Here is a 19,456-nt window from a genome sequence, read left to right as displayed (position 1 = left end):
GGCATTGCATTAAGTCAACATAAATATGTTCTTGACATTTTAGCAAAGTGTGGTCTCACTGGTTGCAAACTGGCTTCCTCACTCAGGGATCAACAACATAAACTTGATCTTGATCCTGTTGTTATGTGCGGGTCCAAGAATCTGTCCACCTCGACATGGAAAATTTTTGGGAGTCGCCACCAATCTTTTTTATCTAAGTGCAATTTGTCACTTATTAAATCTGTTTTATTAGGCAAAGTCCTAAATTGATTTTAAGTCCGTTTAAAGAACAAAAACCTAATCTGCGAATTTTAAAGTTAGGTTGGGGAGTACGATTACACATAAGGAAGGATTAGCATCCCCATGACGCTTGCTCCATGAACGGTACCATGTAATCATATGTTATCCTATTTTAGCCGTAGTTTTTAATTTTATTCTTATATTTTCTTAATGATTATTCTTTATAATATTTTTTAGTTTCATTCACGACCTAAAGTTTATTATTCGGTTTTATGGGTATGATGTGTTCATAATGCTATTATGAAATGCATGGCATAAATCTCGATAATGTCAAATGAAAATCTTTTATTAAGAATATTTCTTGAATCCGCCACCTAAGGAATTACTTAAGAAAACTCGCCTTCACAAGCTTATCAACAAAATCTCATCATTGGGGTAATTATTTACGAAGAAAATAATATTTTCATGAATGCAAACCCTAGTATGAGTAAATGCCTTTTTTTAAGGACATTCTTCAAGCCCTCCCATTATATTGGTAGGACCCGAAGATATCCTTCACCTAGGAAAATTTTCAAACAAACTCGCATTCTTAAGCTTTCTCGATAAGTCCCATCGTCAAGGCCTTATTTCGGGAAACAAAATATATCTAAATGATATGACATTTAATTAGTGTCATGATGGTGCGTGGCGAGATATAAATTACAATATTAATGATTATTTATACCATATGTTCATTATTATTATTTCCACTTTTTTATTTCATTCCTATTTTATATTTTTTTCATTTTATTAATATTCCTTTTTAATAATATTTTAAAAAAAATATTTATTTGGGTTAAAATATTGAGACTTAAGATTAAAACCCTCCCATCATACTAGTAGAGTTTTAAATCAAGTTCTTCCCTTTGGAAAATTAACTCGAGATTATAACTTTTCGTATCTTGGGTAAAATTCCATCTTCAACTTACTTGGATAATATATTCTCATTCATTTTATTATTATTCTTCTCACATTTTATTTATTATTTTTATATCCATTATTATATATTTTATTATGTATATTAATAAATTTTATTAGCTTTATAATTTAAAATAATTATTTGAATTATGTTAGGTCACTAAATCGAGACCCTCTCATCATTCTAGTGAAGCCTTAACCTATTTGGAATTGGTGACTCTTTACCTTTCGAAATTGATTAATTAGTTATATTCTAATTGATTTATTTTTGTACTTTCATTGTTTATCATTATATGTAATTTTTTTTTATATTTTCTTCTAAGTCATTGTATTATATTTTACTTATTAAGTGCTATTATTATTTTTCATATCTAATTTTAAAGTAAATTCTTACTAATATGTTTCCTTAATAAACCACATATTCTTTTTTTTTTTTTGGAAAGGTAACTGCAATTTAATTGCTAATTGCCAATGTCATGGAGGAGTTTGGACTTTTATTACAAGACATGATTAAAGAACCCCGAAAGACATAAAATATCCAACTTAGGGGAAATTGGATATTAACATGACTGCTGGACCAATAAAATAAAAATAAAAAGAAATATAATCTGACCACAATTCGTAGCCACATTAACCGTAACAACCAAACATTCATACATATAAATTTCTATCCGAGTCTTGCAGCAATAACCAAGCACTAACATTGTCCAAGGAGATTATAGCTGTTGGTTTGAATAATTTACTTAAAATCATCTCTCTTTAGGTCCTTACCAACCTCATCTAGAATCTATTAAAAATAATTTTGTTTTAGCTCCAATACTTCAAGTATGAATCGAACTCTACCACCAACACTTCCACGTAATCTCCATTTCCAAATCAAGTAAACCTGCTCCACTCAAATAATCCAGCAGCTAACAAATCCAAAATTCAGCCCCATCCAAACATCTTCACTCAACATCTTAATCACCTAGTAGTCCGATTTTATCCAAAGAATGGAACCAGACTTTCAACTCTATGAATTCCAGACTTTGCTAAAAGATCATCCTCCTCATTTGCTTCTTTAAAAGCGTGCGTAACCTTACATTGACTCGTTTGTTTATTTAATTGTTTAATTTAAACTAATATTTTCTTAACTTTCCATCGAGCCTCCTGAGGTTTATCAAACCACAAAACTGCATTACGGGAGTGACTTTCAATCCACAATCTTGCTTGACTACACAATCTAATGTCACGGAAACTTAAGCCTAACCTCGTGCAGCCTTAAACTCTGAAAATAAAGCTTAAATACGCCTATAAATCATGGGCCCTCATTCCCAACTCAAAAAACATGTCCTATAGATGGTGGAAGGCCCGTGTTTATATGCCCAAGACCCACCCTATCTCTTTATAATGTGGGATTTATGACATTTTGCTCTACCCAATTGTGTAACATCCCTGTTGCACTGACTCTTTACCTGAAGGGGAGAGGGACTTTTACACTAGTCCATGTCTATCTTGACCTTTGTATCTCTCATGGTGGTCTCACATCAATGAAGATTCGAGTCAACTCTGATACCAAATGTCACAAGTCAGAATTTAAGCCCAACCCTATACGGCTTTAAGCTTTGAAAATAAAACTTAAGCCTATAAATCACGAGCCCTCATTTTCTTGTGTTGCTCTCTATTCTTATTTATAAGCAGGTAAGAGGATTTTGAAAATCTTCCTCCCACGCCTATCGCCATTGGCAGGATACTTGAGTTTGGTAGCTCACTGGCAAACCTTTTTACTTTTTCCCAAAAAAACTTCTCTTTTCCTGTAATCTTGTCATGGAAGCCAGCTAAGTTGACTGCCATGGCAACTACCTCAAGTGCCATGCCAAGCATGGCAGTGAGGTCAAAGTCCTTTTCTTCTTTTTTTTTTTTTATTTAGGGGCTTTTGAATTCCAAAAATCCAAAATGGATTTATTTAACAATGACAATGGTCTTAAAGCTTCTAAAGCCCAAAAGAGCCTAAGTCTAAGTTAGACTCAATTATAGCCTAAAAAAAGAAAGAAAGAAACAAGAAAAAATCAAAATATAATAATAATAATAAAAAAGGAATAAATGAAATTGACTCGGACAAAATGTGGTTTCTACAGATTTAGGACAATTTCGTGATGATCTTGAATAGTATAGGCATCTCATTAGCAGATTACTTTCACAATCATGCGACTGGAAATTAGTTACATGGTGCACATCTTGAATCAATTTATGCACAAGTCGAGACAACCACACTTTGATGTCATTGTACGAATTCTTTGATATCTCAAAAATGCGCCCAGACAAGGAATTTTACTTCCCTCTAGCAGTTCTTTGTCCTCATGGGCCCATTGTGATGCAGATTGAGATAGGTGTCCCTTGACATGTAGATCCACCATTGGCTATATAGTGTTCCTAGGGTCTTCAACTATTTCTTGGTGATCAAAGAAATAGTTTGTAGTCTCTCATTCCACAACTAAAGCAAAGTACAAGGCAATGACCACCACTGCAAGTGAGATTGTTTTGCTTCTTCAATGGTTTTTTTACTTGGGAGTATCACATCCATGTTCAGTTTCTTTATTTTGTGACAATCAGGTATCAGTGCATATCGTAGTCAATCTAGTTTTTCACGAACAAACCAAACATATTGAGATAGACTGTCATTTCATTCAATAACATATTTTGTCCAATATTTTATCACCTCGATCGATTTCATCTCAATATCAACTGCCAAACATATTCACCAAGGCACTTGGTCAGGAAGGGTTTCAAGCTTTGTTAGGTAAGTTGGACATTTCTAATCTTCATGCTCCAACTTGAAAGGGAGTAAAAGAGAATTAATTTAAGATATTTTATTTTATTTCCATATAATTGATTTTTGTATACATTATAGGATACTTTTCTTTCACATAGTTTCCTTGTAAGGTTGACCAGCCTCATTTTAGGATCTTGATTGTTTGTACTTTGTATAATGGCAAGTTTTCCATTTAGTAATACACACATCATGAATACAATTCACAATTTTCAATGAATGATCTAATATCAATGTGAAAATGTAACATCTCAGATTTTGGTATATAAGGACACGAAGAAACAAGCATTCTCAATGGAGGAGAGGACAAATTTCGAGCTAAGTATATAGGAGTTTAAACTCAATTGGTTAAGCAAATTTGAGCAAAAAGGACATATGATGGTAAAGGAATAAAAGAAGAGCTGAAAAAAAGACTGAATTTGATTTTTGCCTTGGGAGGATCGACCCTCATAAGGGGGGAGGTTGATCCTCAGCTTCTAGAAGCACTTGGAAACTTTCTGTGATGAGTAGGATCGACTCCCAAAAGGGTGGTGGAGGTTGATCTTATGGCTTCTAATAGCCTTGATGAGCTTTTGTTTAAGGTAGGATCAACCCCTTGAAGAGTGAAGGTTAAACCCAAGTTGCTAGAACACTTAGACAATTCTCCATGATTAAAAGGATTGACCCTTTAAAAGGAATAAGTCGATCCTTAACTTCTTAAAGACTTAGAAGTATTCCATGAATGAAGGGATCAACCCTTTTAAGCTATATGGTCGATCCCTAAATGTTAGCCAAGCATTTGAAGGCATTTTGTAGCTACCAAGATTGACCCCTTTGAATTAAAGGGTCAATCCTTCTGGGATTGTAAGGCAACATTGGGTTGTCCACCCATTCATTTGGTTGGAAGGAAAACTTTGTTTCCCCTTGGCTGAGCACTCTCCATCTTTTCCCCTAGGCTTCGAGCACTCATACTAGTAATTTGGAGATAGGAAATTGGCAACCAAGTTAAAAGTAAGCTTCCTTGTAGCTTGAGCTTCAATTTTACTGGTTGTAATGTTTGTTTTGGTTATGTTTTAGCAAGATCTCATCCTCTCCAAGTTTAAGGATTTTGGAGGTTTGGTTAATCTTCATCTGGTCACCAAGGTAAGACTTTGAATGTCTAAGTATTTGAGGTTGAGGTTTTATGATTTGAGTACAAGCAATTAGCTAAAGCATGGGAAAAGAGTTCTATGAATGTTTATGGAATGCTAGGAAATTTAAGGAAATTATTTGGAGCCCATGGATTTGTTAGTGATCAAAGGATCAGTGATTTGATAATTGGTAGGAAACCACATAGTCACTGTGAGTGGGTGAATCTATTTCAAAAGCTATATTTGCTATATGAGTATGCATGAAAGCATGGTTTTACTGCCTACTGGAATAAATGAGTTGAGTTGATATTAAGCTTGATTTGAAATGCTGGATTGAAGTGGGTTTTAGAAACTATAAATGTATGTATGTACTACTATATAAGTAGTTTTGAACATTGAGAAACAAGCCTTTTAAGTTGTTTATTCCTCAAAATGGATTTCTGTTGAAATTTAAACCTCGGAATGGCTGGTTTTTAAATGCTTTTACACTTGGTCTAAGTGATACAAATGAAATGTGAATTGTGCTTACCATTTGTTTACATTGTCCTGGTTTATTGAGCTTGACATATGCATAGCATTGGTTTTAAATGCCAGTAGCATAACTACTTAGTGAAATCATGGCATGCTATTGAAATGATATTAGATTTGAAATGTGTTTAGAAACCCCCTGATTTAATGGTTATGTTTTAAATGAAACTATCTCAGGGATAAAGTCCTATTGTTATGGCAATATCCGTAACCTTTGTGCATAAAGTTTCTGACTCTAGCTAGCAGAAAGATTACCTTGTCGGTAGCTACGACATCGTACGTGAGGGTTTATGGCAAATGGATATTCCTACTGGGTGGGCAAGTCCCACGGTTCTATTGATATTCACTCCACCGATAGCACTATACGTGAAAGTTTATGGTAGATGGACAGACCAATTAGGTGGGCAATTCCCACGAAATTAGTTCTATTGATTTTTACTCCATCAATGGCTACAACACTGTATGTGAGGGTTACGGTAGATGGAAATTCCTACCGGGTTGGCAAGGCCTATAGTTGATCTATTGTGAGGCCAATTGTTTTAATTCTGAGTTTGACTTATTATGACAATGCTTGGCACATTATTTGGTTTATTGTAAACTTGGATTTTAACATGGCTTAGGGTTTATATATGTTGAATTAGCATTGCATTGGCATGGCGTTTATTTAAATGAGTTTATGATTTACATGCCTTGCATAATTAATTGCCGTTTGTTTTACAAGCCATGGGATGATTTAAATGAGCATTTGGATTTTGAAAATAGTGGGGGGGATTTTTGTTTATCTTGCATTGAAAATGTTTTGGCACTAAGATTCCTTGAAAATGCACTATGGAAGTTTGGGGATCGACCTCCTTCATGGAATAGGTCGATCCTCGGTTTATGAGAAAGCTTGGTTTTTTGTTCTAGAAAATGAAGGATCGACCCTTTCATGGTATAGGTCGATCCTCCCACACTTAAACAAAAACAATTTGTTCTTTGTTGGACAAGGATCGACCTTAGGCCCCTGGTTTGGAAAAAAAATAAAGGCTTTTAAGAGGTTTTTAAGCAGGTTTTTACCTAGTATTTTTATACGTGATTTATGCATGCCATGTATATTGATTTAACTCATAATTTGAGGCATACACGAATTTAAATGCATCATGTCATAAGCTCAGCTTTGAGCTGTTTATTTCAACCTCGATATTTATTAAATGTCAGCCTATTATGCTTGTTTCCCTTCCTCACCTACTCATTGAGTCTGTGAGACTTACCCCAATTAATTGATTATGCAAATAAGTAGCATTATTGGGACCTCCATCTGAGGAGTGAGTAGCTAGCTTTGCTTGGTAGGTATTTGATGACATCTCGTGGATATCTGTTTTCGCGTTTACTCCAGTGGTTTTGGTTTTAAGTTTGTAACCATGTTGTATCTGAATGTTGCTATAGAGTTTGTATGGTTGTTCGTAGCTAGATAAGTTAGGTCAAGGCCCACTGTGTTAGCCAATTTATGGCTCCTGTGTGTTTACTTATGTAAAGTACTTGAAAGTACTGTTATTTATTCTAGAGCACAAGTAGTACGAAATTTAACATGTTGAGGTATGGGTTATGTAAAAAGGATTTTGAATATAGATGTAAATGACTTTATGTGAATATGTGTGTGTGTCTTCGTAGCCAGTTATGTTGGGTCGAGGCCCACTATGTCAGCCATCTATGGCTGTTGTGTATTTTTTTTTTTTATAATTGGAAGAAAGGGAATTTGAACCTTGCTCTTTAAGTAGGAGGATAATGCACCAACTAATAAGTCAAATGCTCGCACGCTAGTTGTTGTGTATTTACTTATGTAAAGTATTCAAAAGTATTGTTATTTATTCTAGAGCACAAGTAGTGCGGAAATCAACATGTCGAGGCATGGGTTATGTAAAAAGGATTTTGAATATAGATGTAAATGACTTTATGTGTGTGTGTATACTGTGATTATGATTGAGCAAGGAATTATATGTATGCAGTTATCAGATTTTAGAAGCTTGCTTGGGTCTTGTGGGTCTTGTTTAGTAGGCCCATACATTGATCACGGCTCGAGAGTTTAGATTGCAGTAAAAAAAAAAGTCATATAATAATTTTTTGTCATAAATAATTTTAAAAAATTCATGATTCCATGGAAACTTTTAAATACTTTTAACTCTTATAAAGTCATTTTAAAGTGAGTTGCAAAATCTCAATGACGCGTAACTTAACAAACATGACAAATGTACTTATTTTTCTCCACGTCCACTTGCTAGCTAATTATCAGTGTCTGGGTGCTCACATTTTATCGATAGGCAAAGTCATTGGCTATGGTGCCATACAACTAATTGTCCTTGGAAACTTGCCAATAGGGTGTTTGCCTATCTTTCATAGATACTACTGCTTATGATAAATTTCATTGCCTAAAGGATTTGAATAAATTGTTAATGTATCACAATCATCGTCTCCAACAAGCCATTGAAGAGCTACAAAACGAAAATCCCAATGTGATTATAGTCTATGGTTAATTTTAATTGCTTTGAAAAAAATACATAGATATTCAGAATGTGTTAAATCCTATAAATCATGATTTAAGTTAATCATTTTTGAGTTCTTTAATTATATTATTCGAGTCTAAATAGATTAATTTCAATATTAAATCGATACGAAAAGCTTGTTGTGGAATTGGAGGAGATTATAATTTCAGCTTGATCAAAATATGTGGAGTTTTTGGAGTACTGACGTGTTCCAATCCTGATAAGAGTCTTGGTTCTCATTTGACACAACAGGCTTACAAAATCATGGCAAGATGGCTCATTCATGACATTTATCCAAAGCTTGAATGCAATTTCTCAACTTAGTTCACTTTTTGTAGTTATTAGCTTAATTAGATTTGTAAGGAGGGGGTGACATGAAGTACTATGTATCAAATTATGTTTTTTTTAGAAAGCCGAAGTTAAAATTTCATTGCTGATGAAGACAGGATTACAAAAGGCCGCAGCTTACGGGAAGAAGACCACGACACCGCTTAATTGGTGGTGGCGTCATGGCCTCTGTAGTCAAAAGCAACAGCAAGGAAAGGATTCCCTGTAACAAAAATTCTTCACAAGAGCTGCACACCTAAATATCAGGTCGAGTAGGAGTAGAGAGGGTAGTTGCTGGAAGAAGACCACGACGCCACTTAATTGCTGGGGGCGTGTGATGGCCGCTGCAATCAAAAGCAACAGCAAGGAAAGGATTCCCTGTACGAAATATTCTATACAAGACCTGCACACTTTAATATAAGGTGAAGTAGGAGTAGAGGTATTAGCAAACTTTAATCTTTCTTGCGAACTATTAGAAAAAATGTCTAAGGGAGGATTGGAGGAGTGGGCTGCTTTTAATTCACTACAATGCAATTGGAAGAAACAACAAAGTTTGGTGTGTTGTAATAAATTATATGCTGCCCATCACCTAACTTTGCCTAATATCTATTTACTTCAAATTAATTAGAATTACTAAATGCTTAAGTCTTGAATGATGATTAATATTCAATTTAATGATAATTAATGTGTGTTTAATTAGTATATTTTCTAAAAACTTATTAATGTATTTCTTATTTAATTATGGTTTAAACTATCTAACAATGAAATTTAACAGAGAATCTAATTTTTTTACATGGTTTATTGAATTTGAATTTAAATAAAATAATAATAATAAATTTCATATTCAATGATAATAATCTTTTTGAAAAATAATAATAATTGTCATTAATGATTGGAAAGATTAAACACGGAATGTCTATTCGAATCTACTGTCAATCGACTTTAAACTCATCGCAGCATTGAAGTAACCCGAATAGGTTTCACAAACTAGGCTTAGAGCCTATTTGGCCTTATTTTTTTTAACTTAAAAACTAATAGAAAGCTCTTATGAAAAATAATAATTTTTAAAATTAGACTAAATCCGTTTGGCAAATTTACTTTTATAAGTTCTTTTGTATAGATAAGTTGTTCGGTCAAACAATTTATATAAGTTTTAATTTTGATTAAAATTACTATAAAGGGTTCACAATGAAAAAAAGTTAATTTTTTTTATTTATTTGAAATAAAATTTTAGAAATATAAAAAATATTTTTATATAACATAAAATTTATAATTAATAATAAATCATATAAAAATAGAAACAGATAATGTTGAAATTATTTTTAATAGACAAGGATATTTTTGAAATAAAAAGAAAAAATTTTCTTGAAAAAGAGAAAAAGAAAGCTCTTCTTTGGAGCTTCTCTTTAAGCTCTTTTTTTTTTAAAAAAATTTCTTTAAAAAAGAACTACTTTTTTTATAAGAGCTTATCAAAATACCTATTTTACCTGACTTCTACTTTTAAGAGGTAAACAAACTAAAAAAAATTAGACCAAACAGGCATTTATTGAATTTATGTCTCACCATTGACGCATGTTTCAATTTTTTCAATGAGAATATTCGTTATATGAATAGATAGATGTGTTTTACATGCAAGTACTGTGTTTGATTTACATTGAAAAAGCAAAATTACGAGTTCAAATAGGGTCATCTCTGCCTTAATTTATAACACATTTTTAAGTCAAATACTTTTATAATTTATAGACTATAGATAAAGATAAATAAACTATTAGTATTACATAGTACTATTATACATATCATAGCATTATAATAATTATTCTCTAGTTGGAAATTTGAAGTCAACAAAAATAATTCAATTATTCTTCTATTGTGTTTAATTAAGTTTATATATTTTTATTTTGAGTCAAATAAACCCTTATGATTAAAAGTTTATTAATTTTCATTTGTCAAAACATCATTTGTCATTTAAAACTCATATGACATTGACACAATACTAACGTGGAGAGTGAAAATTATCACATGATGATCATGTCATTATATCACATCAGCATGTCACATCATAATCTATTATGAGATGTCACTATATCACATTAACACTAAATGATATAAAATGACAAGTAGTATTTTGATTAAGTTAATTGTTAGTTATAAGTGTTTATTTGGTTCATAAATATAAAGTTTTGATTAAACACAATAAAAAAAAAAGAACTTATTTGAATTTTTTGAAATAGTTTATAGAGTTTTTAGATATTATACTATACTTTTATTATTTATTGATGATAGATTAAAATAGGATAAAATACATAGACCTTTTAAGTTTTAATCAAAATTTTAAGCGAGTCCATTAGTTTTCAAATTAGACACTCCATCTTAAAAAATATCTTTTGCTAGACACATAGGTCCAACCATTAATCAACAGTTAGTGTTTTCATTAGTTTGATGACGTGACATTATTGAAAAGATAATTTTTATCTTTTATTAATTTTAAAAATTACTATTATAAAAAAAAAATTTCAAAAAAAAAAAATTCAAGAGAGCACCAGGTCGGTGCTGCCAAGGGTGCTCCTCTCACTTGGGGAGCACATGCCGTGGGATGACCAACCGGTCCACATTGTTTGAGAGGAAAAAAAAAAGAAGGTATTTTAGTCTTTTCATATTTTTATTAACAGTGTTTATACTTTTGAGTTTTATTGTTTATTTCAAAAACGAATGAATCTGTATAGAATTTTGATTAAAATTTAAAAAAATAAAAATATTTTACCCATAAAAATAAATAAACTATTACTATTGCATAGCACTACATAGATGGTAGATCATAGCCAGATATAATAATTAATCTCCAATTGGCAATTTGAAGTAGGTGAAAACACTCCAACTAGCCATCTATATAAAGGATTCGTCACGGCGTGTTTCCCTTGCAAGTTGCATACTAGAAATTTTCTCTTCTGGTTTTAATTAGTTTCTGAAAATTATTTTTCATTGCCAGTGAGATGGAAACAGATAAGTATTTGAAAATTATGGAGGAGCTGACCAGCAATGCTCATGAGATACAGGAAAAACTATTGGAGGAAATATTAAAACGAAATGCAGGAACTGAATATCTAAAAGGCTACCTCCATGGCCAAGCCGACAAGAAACTGTTCAAAGAGAATGTTCCCATTTCGACTTACGAAGATAGCATGCCTTATATTGACCGAATTGCCAATGGAGAGTCATCAGATATCCTTTTAGCTGATCCTGTACTCGGATTTCTACGAAGGCATACAATTTGTTCTTTTCTAAATCATTTTTTTTAATTCTATTAAACTTTGTTTAGTTGGCGGTTTTGTTTTTTTATTTTTGTTTTCAAAGTCCAAAAGCAAAAAGCTACTTTCACATACAAAACAAATAAATTTTTTGAAGTATGTAATTTCTTAAATGATAAATTATCTGTTCTACTTCTACACAGATTAAATTTCTATGTAATTAGTATTACATTTTAATTATTTATTCATTTTAAATCAATTATGATATTGTTTTGTCTTTCCCTTGTGATTTATAACAATTCTTTAAAAAAAATTAACAAAATGAAAAAAAAAATATCAAAATTAAGCCATATATCGAAATAAATTACCATATCTATTTTGGGTGTAGCACTGGCACTACGGGAGGGAAGCGAAAGTTGATACCGTACACAGCTGAGAGTTTGGACAAAATGTGTTTACAACAAATCCTAGCTGAGGCTGTCATGGGAAAGTAAGAGACTTTGCTCAATTATTATTTATTTATTTATTTGGGTTGTTCTTGACAGATATTTTGCAGTCCAATTAATTAAACAGCTAACTTTGTGGAATTACAGATATTTTGATGGCTTAGACAAAGGAAAAGGAATGTACTTTTTTTTTGCCAGTCCAGAGGTTGAAACTCCATGTGGTTTGATGGAAAGCTCGTATGCTACAACCTACTTTAAGAGCAGTGGCTTCGAAAATAGTGTGGCTAAAATCTGCACAAGCCCTGTTGAGACAATCTTGTGCTTAGACAGCCAGCAGAGCATGTACTGCCAATTATTGATTGGTTTACTTCAAAGGGATCAAGTTTTGAGGGTTGGTACAATCTTTGCATCTGCTTTGGTTCGGAGCATTAAGTTTTTAGAAGATTGCTGGAAAGAGCTATGCTTTAACATAAGGACCGGTCGTGCAAGCGATTGGATTACTGATGCAGGATGCAGAAATGCATTGTCTTCAGTCCTCACCGAGCCAAATCCAGAGTTGGCTGATTCAATAGAACGTGCATGCGGAGGACAATCATGGCAAGGGATAGTTAAAAAGCTTTTCCCTAAAACAAAGTATACTGGTGTTATTGTTACAGGAAGTATGAGCCAATATATCAAGATTCTTGATTTCTACTGTGGTGGCCTGCCTATAGTTTCAGGATATTATTCTTGTTCTGAAGCTGTTTGTGGTATCAATTTAAAACCTCTAAGCAAGGCCTCGGAAGTCTCTTACACCTTTCTTCCCAATATGGCCTACTTTGAATTTCTACCTGTGAAAGAAGACAATGAAAAGTTGACTCAAGAATCTAGGGAAACAGAGAATAAAAATGAAGATATTGAACCTGTTGATCTTGTGAATGTGAAGCTTGGTCAATGTTACGAACTACTTGTCACAACTCTTACAGGTAATATTTTCGCTTTTTAAATTAACAAACGTATTCTTGTCTCTTCTTCCTGAGAACATAAATATAACAAAAATTACTCTACTTATTGTCAATTGGCTTTAGACTGAATGCATACCTAAAAATTTAACATGGTATCAAAGTCAGATTCTGCCCCCTTGTTGACCCTCCATGAGTCATCTTTATACGAGAAATTTATGCTCGTGATAACCATTCTTTTTTCCAGGTCTATATCGATACAATGTTGGAGATGTTCTTATGGCAACTGGTTTCCACAATAATGCTCCTCAATTCCGGTTTATAGAGCGGAAAAATGTGGCTTTAAACCTTGAATTTGAAAAAACTACTGAAACAGACCTCTCAAGAGCAGTGACAGATGCCGAAGTCCTCCTTGAGCCCCTTGGCTTTCTCTTGATTGGGCACACTAGTTATGCTGACACTTCATCGAAACCAGGTCACTATGTATTATTTTGGGAGCTTAAGATTCCAGGAACTAGCGATATGCCAAAGCTAGATCCCAAGATAATGGAACAATGCTGCTCTACAGTGGAAAAATCACTTAATTTTCAGTATGGAATTCATAGGAAGTACGGTGTAATTGGCCCTTTAGAGATCAGAGTGGTAAAATATGGAACCTTTGATGCACTTATGGATTTCTATGTATCAAGGGGCGCTTCCATTACTCAATACAAGACGCCCTGTTGCATCAAATTGGAAGATGCCATTAACGTATTGGACTCCAAGGTGGTGGGAAGATACTTCAGCCCCAATACTCTTTATTAAGATGCATCCAATCCTATGTTTGTCTCGTGACTTGGGTGAAGGATAAAGCCTCTTGCAGAAGGTAATTCTATACGGTCAAAACAGTTGCAGCAAAATCTTTATCGACTCTGCCGCCGGTTGTTTAAAGGGTGAATGTAATATGCATCTGCATTGATTGGAGATAGCTTATGTTAGTTCTTGGTATCAGGTTCCTTTGTTTATCAAGTTCAATTTCTATTTGACTTTATTGATGTATAAGACCTTCACCAATCGTAAGTCGTTTTACATTTTTTGTTTTTATTATTTATCAATATAGTTTGGAAAAATTTATAAGATTTCAATTGAACAAGTTACAGTAAGTTAAAAGTGGAGTAAAATGCATGATGCCTAACTATTTAATCGTGTTCCATTTTGATCTTTTAACTTTTAAATTATTTCAATTGAATCCTCAACTCATTAATCAGTTGAGTTTTATCTTCTGGAAATTTAATCTGTGAAAATTAAATAAAATCTAAGCAAAAACTAATCGCTAGTAATTTCATAAAAATTAATTGTTGACACAACGATTATAATTACAATCATTTATGAAATTAGTATTAAAAGACTAGAAAATTGACAATTTTGATAGACATCAGTAAATTATCGGGTTTATTGACATTTAATGTTAAATGACAAGAATTTTGTTCAAATTTCAAATTTGGAGCTACAACAAAAAATCGTGGTGTATATAAATAATTATGCCTTTTTCCTCCCTAACGAATTCCTTATGATAAACTGTAACCTTATGGTGATAATCGAGTATTTGACTCATTAGTTGATGTATAATTCTTTACTTAAGTTAGGCATCGGTAAATTATTTTCACAAGGTTATAGTGAAAAATAATTTTCACAAGGTTAAGTTAGGATTTTGAAAACCTAAGATATTAATCTTTAAATTAAATGTTAGAATCCCTCACACACTTTTCTTCTTCCATCTTTTAGTTGCACAACAAATAATTTATCCTTTGTAGTTGGTATAGATTGTGTTTAAAAAAGTTGTGATTTTAATTTTTCATCTAAATTCAATATATAAATTTAACTGGTAAAGCAAATAGTTTCTGGATAGTGAAAATAAGCAAAGGAAAGAAAAAAAAAAAGGGTATAAGCTGGCTAGGTGTATAGGGAATTTGTATTGGAATTAAAAAAACTTTCTATTGAACATTTTAAAAGGAGACAATTGGTGTAAAGTTGAGATTATTTATTTTATAATTTATTTAATATGGTATAATACATACTCTTGAAGTTTAAATTTAAACAAAAAAGAAAAGATTATTCTATATAACTTGTAGAGAAAGGAACACAAGGAATTACAACACCGACTGTCTAAGCTGTATATAATGGAGAATACGATAGATGCTAAGAATTATTGCTCTGATCATCCATCCATATTCTCCATGGCGTCTTTGAAATCCTTCTTCTTTTTCTTTCTTTTGCTCTCTTTCTTATGCCCTCTTGGTGCTGCTGAAAACTGCAGCAACCACCGATTTGATGAAGGCAAAACCTTTGCCTCGTGCAACGACTTACCGTCGTTGGATTGCTCACTTCATTGGAGCTACATCTCGTCGTCTCAAACAGTCGAGATTGCGTTTAGGCAGAGCGGTGTTGACAAGTCACCAAGATGGATTTCCTGGGCTATCAATCCGGAGGCAAAGGGCATGGTTGGTTCACAAGCTTTGGTTGCGTTTCGGAAAGATGATGGAACAATGGCGGCTTACACTTCCCCTATAACAAGTTACGCAACTCAGCTTGAACAAGGGGACATCAGTTTCCTTGTTGATCCGGTTTCCTCCATGGTTAAAGATAGCGAGATGATTATCTTTGCAACTTTGGCACTGCCTGCCAACACCACAACCGTGAATCACCTTTGGCAAGTAGGACCGTTAGTCGGGGATGTTCCTGGGATGCACCGATTGTCTGGTCCAAATGTCGGTTCAATGGAAACCTTGGATTTTCTCTCGGGCAAGGTTGTTATAGACAGTACAAGTTCAAGAAGCTGTTGGAAAATAGTTCATGGAGTTCTATGCACATTCGGATGGGGTTTTCTGATACCCGTTGGAGCTTTGATAGCAAGGCATGGAAAACACTTCCTGGGGCCAAGGCCTGCATGGTTTCATGCCCATATCTTTTGTCAATGCACAGCTTATTTGTTGGGTTTGGCGGGCGGGATCATTGGTGTTTTGCTTTGGCTTGGCGTAGTTGGAGTCGGAGTTGAAGGAGGAAGCCATCAATACATTGGTATTTCCCTTCTTTGTCTTGGAGCCATTCAAGGAATAGTAGGCTATTACAGACCAATCAAGGAAGATAGAAAGAGAATCTACTTCAACATCTTTCACTATTCGGTTGGCTACGGAACCATTGGCTTAAGCATTGCCAATGTCTTCTTAGGGTTTCACATGGTGCATTTTGGGATCCGGACTTGGCCTCAATTGACCTACATTGCTGCACTCTCATTCTTGGGATTTATTGCCCTTATGTTAGAAGCAGTCGCTTGTTTCAAGAGGATCAACGCATCAAAGACTACCATGCAGAATCAAATAGTTGCTTAGAAATAATATTAAGCTTTGCTCTTTTAGACTTCTTTCCAGGTTTTTGCCTCAAGTTGTTTTTGTTTTTCATTTCAGTTCTTTTCGAGGTTATTCTCCAGTCTCATGACTCTTGTTTTTCGAAAAGCTAGTATAATTAGTTCAAGTATCCTAGCAATTTCGAGTTTTGACACATTTTTTAGATCATATTTTTAATACAAGAATTATTTGTCTAAATTCCAGAGCATGCTTTCAATATGTAAGGTTTATTTGAATTTTTTTTTCTTTATTATCGAAACAAGTCATGATATCCAAATATGTTTGACAAATGATAAAAAAATTATAGCTCAAATAAGGTGAACAAAAATTTTTACAAGTTAAAATGGGTTTAAGCGAATGTACCTCTACAAATTGTTATAGGAAATTGCCTTTCAAAAAAAAAATTGTTATAGGAAATCATACATCATTAATTACTTGTCAAAAAAGGTCAACAAAGAATGATGAAAATAAAAATCATGATAAGTGATAGACTGATGGGATATACATGCTCAATAATATATAGTATAAGAATTCTTATATAAACAAATAATCTGCCATATGCCACTTTACAATTTAAAACTATCTGTACAAACAAGATCAATAAACACACAATCTGCACATATCCCATTTTACAATCAACTAAGCTCCTGTGTATTCAAATGCCCTGCACCTTGCCATTCGAAAGCCATGGCAACCATATGTATTCTGTTTTCTCACTTCACAATTCTCTGCAAAACCAGCCAAGTAAGAAACATTACACATTGTTGCTAGTCAAGTGCTCAGTTGATTTGCAACCCACGCAATACATGCAAACACTGTCTTCCAGTTTGAAAAGCAAAAAGGTCGAACAGATCATCCAAAGTGAAATGATGAGGACGCACCTTATATAAACATCCCATAAGCTGTCTTTTGGGTGCCCCTCCCTCGCCCCAATAGTTTACTTCACAAAATTGCTACATTTCAGTCATTCACAACTGTCTAGGGAATTTAACTCAAAAGACAATCAAGACAATCCAATAATAAGGCCAACTTTCAAGAAAATTAAGAGCATATATTCAGAACAACAGTTGGCACCAAATCTACAGAATGCTCCAGTTCCAAAATTCTGTGAGATAGCAGATGCTGCTAGTTAAGAGGAGAAACCAGTTAAGCAGTTGACTCATGCTTGTACCTCATAAAGCAATCAAACTGCCATATATACCTACAATTCCAATACACAACTACTACCTAACCTCAAAATATTCAAGCTTGTCTTGATATAAATCTTTACCTCTTGCAAACCAGAAACACAACTCTCTTTGTAGTCTAATCAGTTCATTGCATAAAGAACTTCAATGGTCAAACTACAAGCCAAGCTAAATATTATGAATGGCACAATGACACATCGCTAGCTAAGTTGCAACTTGACTTCCAAATTATCGACATTCAAAGAAGTTAAAACTTAAAACAAGGTCATCACAGGATAAACCAACATTGTCAGTACCACTACAGCATCAGAGCATCAAGAATGTCAGATGAAATCGACAGTTTATCCTCTTGGTAAACCTTAGAAATCACCATCAGCCATGTATCTTGATCAATTGCATTTCCTTTTGCTAGACTATTCAAAACCATCAATAGTAACTTCTTGTCTGCTTTCTGACACAACCCAGAGACAAATTTATGTATACTTGCACAATGCGGCACATAGCCCTTAAAAATCATCTCATCCAAAATGAATGCTGCTTCCTTGAACTGCAATCCACCACAAAGCCCATCAAAAAGCAACCTATATGACACAACATCAGGTTTACACCCCTGCCTTGGCATATCTTCGAATAAATCATTAGCTTCACTCCACTTCCCTTCCTTGCACAACCCATCAATTAAGATGTTATAACTAATGACATCTGGCTTACACTGTTTCTTTGCCATATCTTCAAGAACTCTGTAAGCTGCTTCGAAATCCTTTACCTTACAGAACCCATTAATTGTCGCATTGTAGGTAACTGTATCCGGTTTACACTCATTTAAAGCCATTTCCTCAAAGATCCCAAGAGCCTCGTCCTGTCTCCCAATGTTAAAATGCCCACTAATTAAAGTAGAATATATAGATGAATCCACTTTTATCTTATTGCCAACCATTTCCTCCTTAAGCCTAATTGCCAAACTCAACTCACCAATCCTACAAAGCCCTTTAATCATCATGGAGTAAGTACATGGATTGGGACACAGACCATGAAGCCTAACCATATCCGCCTTCAACTTAAATGCTTCGTTTACCTTCATCTCCATACAAAGCCCTCGAATCAATGTCCCAAACGTCACCACATTAGGCTTGACACCTTTCCTCTGCATTTCATCAAACAGGTTTGAAGCATCATCCAAACACCCAGATAAACAGCAGGCACGAATCAATATATTATAAGTACAAGCATCCGGGCGGGCATATTTTTCCATACCGAAAAACACTTGCTTCATTTCATCAAACTTTTCGCTTAACAAAAGCGCGTTCAACAACGAGTTCACAGACTTTACAGTCCTTTGGCAACGATACGCAGGCATTTCCTCGAACAATTGCAGTGCACGTTCGTGCAAGCACGCACGACCATAGAACTTCATGGCATTGCAAAAGATGATCTCTTGTGGGACTAAACGGGTATCGTTTTTGTGTTGGTGAAGAACTTGTTCCATTTCGTCAAACATTCTGGCCCTGCCAAGCTTGGTTATAATGAGATCATAGGAAAGCGGGGAGTAGCGGAAGGGTTTGCCGGCAGGTTTGGGGTCTGGGTTTGGGTTTTTGAAGAGGTTGAAAGCGAGGGTTGGATCTTTTTCGCTGCGGAGAAGAGAGGAGAGCCTAAAAGGAGAGATAGATTTTGGAGTTTTCATGTTTTGCTTTGTTTTCCTTCTTGTTTCTGTGTTTTGGTTTGGGAAAAGAAAGGAGTAACTGAAATTTGAAAGGTTTGTTTGGCGCCAAGATTTCCGTTGAAGCTT

At 34.0% G+C, this 19,456-nt stretch overlaps 2 protein-coding genes and 1 pseudogene across 2 annotated transcripts; 2 read left to right on the top strand and 1 right to left on the bottom strand.

The window, feature by feature from the left end:
* The first annotated feature begins 11,452 nt into the window (after positions 1-11,452).
* Positions 11,453-14,070, top strand: LOC18594251 (indole-3-acetic acid-amido synthetase GH3.17-like). Its single transcript, XM_018124057.2, has 4 exons — positions 11,453-11,727; positions 12,102-12,203; positions 12,307-13,124; positions 13,348-14,070. The coding sequence occupies exons 1-4, from the start codon at positions 11,459-11,461 to the stop codon at positions 13,902-13,904; spliced, it is 1,746 nt and encodes a 581-aa protein (XP_017979546.2). The 5' UTR covers positions 11,453-11,458; the 3' UTR covers positions 13,905-14,070.
* A 1,189-nt stretch (positions 14,071-15,259) lies between these two features.
* LOC148761616 (cytochrome b561 and DOMON domain-containing protein At5g48750 pseudogene) lies at positions 15,260-16,468 on the top strand (annotated as a pseudogene).
* A 507-nt stretch (positions 16,469-16,975) lies between these two features.
* LOC18594248 (uncharacterized) lies at positions 16,976-19,456 on the bottom strand. The gene is made up of 2 exons (XM_018124059.2): positions 17,365-19,456; positions 16,976-17,211 (listed from the first exon to the last, which is right to left on the bottom strand). Exon 1 carries the CDS (start codon positions 19,349-19,351, stop codon positions 17,969-17,971), a length of 1,383 nt encoding a protein of 460 aa, XP_017979548.2. The 5' UTR covers positions 19,352-19,456; the 3' UTR covers positions 16,976-17,211; positions 17,365-17,968.

The sequence above is a fragment of the Theobroma cacao genome, chromosome 7 (genome assembly GCF_053813885.1).
Source record: "Theobroma cacao isolate CCN51 chromosome 7, ASM5381388v1, whole genome shotgun sequence".
NCBI lineage: Eukaryota > Viridiplantae > Streptophyta > Magnoliopsida > Malvales > Malvaceae > Theobroma > Theobroma cacao.
This window is presented reverse-complemented; position numbering and strand designations above follow the sequence as displayed.